At 43.9% G+C, this 3,428-nt stretch overlaps 1 protein-coding gene across 1 annotated transcript; it reads right to left on the bottom strand.

The window, feature by feature from the left end:
- Positions 1-707: 707 nt before the first annotated feature.
- LOC128579109 (protein LSM12-like) lies at positions 708-2,754 on the bottom strand. Its single transcript, XM_053581371.1, has one exon. It carries the CDS (start codon positions 2,709-2,711, stop codon positions 1,932-1,934), a length of 780 nt encoding a protein of 259 aa, XP_053437346.1. The 5' UTR covers positions 2,712-2,754; the 3' UTR covers positions 708-1,931.
- Between the last annotated feature and the right edge of the window lie 674 nt (positions 2,755-3,428).

Raw genomic sequence — 3,428 nt, forward strand, 5'->3', positions numbered from 1 at the left:
CAAAAGAAGCCCCTTTCAGTGAAAATGATATTATGCTTCAGAACAAAGCTATATTAGGTAAAAATAAGTAAATCTGAAAAAAAACTAAGTACATTTAAGGAAAATGTTGTATTATTATAATGACAGTGCAGAAAGCCCTTTTATTTTTATTTGTTTGTTGTTTTTTGAGACAGAGTCTCACTTTGTCACCCTTGGTAGAGTGCGATGGCATCACAGCTCACAGCTCAGACTCTTGGGCTTAAGCAATTCTCCTGCCTCAGCTTCCCAAGTAGCTGGGACTATAGGCAGGCACCACAACACCAGGCTATTTTTTGGTTGCAGTTGTCATTGTTGTTTGGCAGGTTGGGGCTGGATTCAAACCCGCCAGCTCTGGTGTATGTGGTTGATACCTTAGTGGCTGATGCCCTAGCTGCTGAGCCTCAGGCGCCGAGCCCAGAAAGCTGTTTTAATCATGCTTTAAAATTCAAAGACAAAAACAGAGTCTTTTATTTTTTATTTATTTTATTATTTTTTTTGATGGTTAAAAAACATTGGGTTTTATTGTTTTTGCTAAACAACTAAAAAAAAAATTTCATTTTGAAGGCAGGGCTTGAATTATTTAATTTTGATCCATTTATTTAATTAAAAAAAAAGGAAGGGGAAAGAGATCATGGCCAAAAAAATAGTAGTTAACCCCCCCCACCCCCAAAGCTTTAGCCAGTCACATGAGCATCACCCATATCCCACTCAGTGCCTGATAATCAGATGGTGGCATACTCTGCCCCATGAGACTGCCTGAGGGCACAGGGGCAATGGATGCCAGTTTTAGCTCTCAGCAGGTTAGTCAAACCCGACAAAGTGGTGGGCTAAAGTCCAGAAATTCTTTCTAGGTTTCTGCCCAATGGCTGAGCAAATACAAACTGTCATAAGCTTGTAAAATTAAAGGGAGGTGGAAGTGGGGCATAAGAGCAGGAAGATGGCAGAAGAGAAACTGTAGGGTGGCCAAGCTTCTTCCTGGGCTAGTGGATCTGGATATAGATTTAAAGAGAAGTCTGGATAGATGGACTCCAAGTTTCCTATAAAAGAAAATCATCCCTCAAGGAGGAAGAGCTGAGATGTGCCATGCAAAACAAGCTCTCCCTGCAGAGGCACAGGAGGAAGGGCAGCTGACTCTCTCATGTGGAGAGAATGGTAAGGAGATTCCTTCTAGTACCATTAGTAAGACAAAAGGCAGAGGGTGAATCCTGAGGTTTGGGCCAAATGGGAGACTGATGCACACACAAAGACTAAAAGCCATCAGGAACCCTCAAAGCCAAATCCCATCTGCATACACTGGCTCTACAAAGTGCTGCAGGAGATTCTTGCTGTGAACGGAGTTAAGCTAGTTGCCTGGTGGTTGGAAAGGCAATACATTTTTATTTTCAGAGGGATGAGGTGGGAAGAGCAGCCATGATCAAGTAAAAAGAGACCTGCAAGAAGCAGAAAATATTTAGAGAACATTTTAATATATATTTTCATATATATATTTAAAGTTAAGAAAAATAAAACTAATTCAAGCCATGCCCTGTGCAAAAAAAAAAAAAAAAAAAACAAAAAAAACAAAAAAAAAGAAAAAGAAAAAGAAAAAGAAAAAAAAGGAAAAAGAAAATAAAAGAAAAGAATTAAAGCAAGACCTCTGTCTTCTCTGGTCTCAACTTAAAAATCACAGTCAGCTTGTTACTTTTATTTTAGAAGAAAAGATGTAAAAGTTTCTTTCAATCACTCAGAAGACAAGTGTTGCCACTTATAAAAACAGAATGGCAGGAACAGACTAGGAAAGGAAAGTAGAAGTAAAAGGGCACAGTGGGAAAGAAATTTTCAAAAATAAAATTAACAAGGTGACTGCTCCAGAAGGGGGGCTGTGAAAAGGACATGGTGGACTGAAGTCTGTTAGTCAAGTAATGATTCAACTTTTAAATTATTCTCTTGTTCTTTTTTGTTGGGTGTTTTGTTTGTTCAAGTCTAAGATTTGGAAATGCTGACCCTTTGTTAACAAGAGCCAACAGGACATATAGGATCCCTTCCCTCCCCTGGCCTGCCTCCGCTGAAGCCACCACCACCGCCTCCTTGGCTTGATGCTGGAAGAGTCCTCCATGTATATGGACTGAGGATGACAGGGCAGCCTCCTTCTGTGGTTGCTGGGCTTGTGAACGTTGCAGTATCTTTTGGCTTTCCACATCTCTAAAATGTTTTTCAACTATTTTGCGTACATGGCTCAGTGCACTCCCCTCTTTGCCTTTACAGTTTTCCACTTGATATGGGGGTGTAATAACAAATTCTTCCATGACTACAATGTTTTTTTCTTGCCATTTACAGTCTTTAATGGTCTTGTGAATGGTCTGGAAGAGCTGCTGGCCCTCTAAGGAGACACCAGCACTGATTGCATAGGCCCGGCTCAGCTTCTCCTCTTTCTCCGTCCGTGCTTTGCTGGCAAGCTTACTAACATTGAGTGAAGCTAGGGGAGGAGGGGTTTCTGTTCGGTCATTAATTATTTCCACTTCTGAAACATACTGTAAGTTTATAAGCAGGATGTCTGCGTGATTGGGCTTTCCACTGGAAGAGGGACATTTTAAAGCCAGCATTTTGTACTGGTAGTCGAAGGCTACCACCTCGCCCTGCAGCCGCTGCTCCTGGCATGTCCGGCACGGCACCTGGCTCCCAACGCTGAAGTACTCACCCGAAGGAGCCGCCATCTTGGGAGAGCAGCCGCGGCTGGTGGCGGCGGCGGCAGCAGCGGGCGAAAGCCCCGAAAACAGAGTCTTAATATGAAACTTCTGTTAATGGTATAGGTGTTCAATGTAACAAGATGGAATTGGTGACACCAGTAACTTGAATGGAAGGCTGGGCCAGTTGGCTCATGCCTATAATCCTAGCACTTGGGATGTCAAGGCAGGTAGATTTCCTGAGCTCACAGGTTCCACACCAGCCTGAGCCAGAGAAAGACCTCATCTCAAAAATAGCTGGGTGCTGTGGCGAGCACCTGTAGCCCCAGCTACTAGGGAGTGTGAGGCAAGAGAATCGATTCAGCCCAAGAGTTGTACGTAGCTGTGAGCTATGATACTAAAGCACTCTAATGAGGGTGAGAAAAGTGAGACTCTGTCTCAAAAACAAAACAAAACAAAAAAACTAACCAGGCATTGTGGCAGGCGCCAGCCACATACACCAGAGCTGGAGGGTTTGAAGCTAGCCACCACCTGCCAAACAATGACAACTATAAACAAAAAATAGGGCGGCGCCTGTGGCTCAGTGAGTAGGGCGCTGGCCCCATATGCCGAGGGTGGCGGGTTCAAACCCAGCCCACACCAAACTGCAACCAAAAAATAGCTGGGCGTTGTGGCGGGCCCCTGTAGTCCCAGCTGCTCCGGAGGCTGAGGCAGGAGAATCTGAGGCAGGAGAATCGCGTAAGCCCA

This window comes from Nycticebus coucang, chromosome Y (genome assembly GCF_027406575.1).
Source record: "Nycticebus coucang isolate mNycCou1 chromosome Y, mNycCou1.pri, whole genome shotgun sequence".
In the NCBI taxonomy this organism is placed as follows: domain Eukaryota; kingdom Metazoa; phylum Chordata; class Mammalia; order Primates; family Lorisidae; genus Nycticebus; species Nycticebus coucang.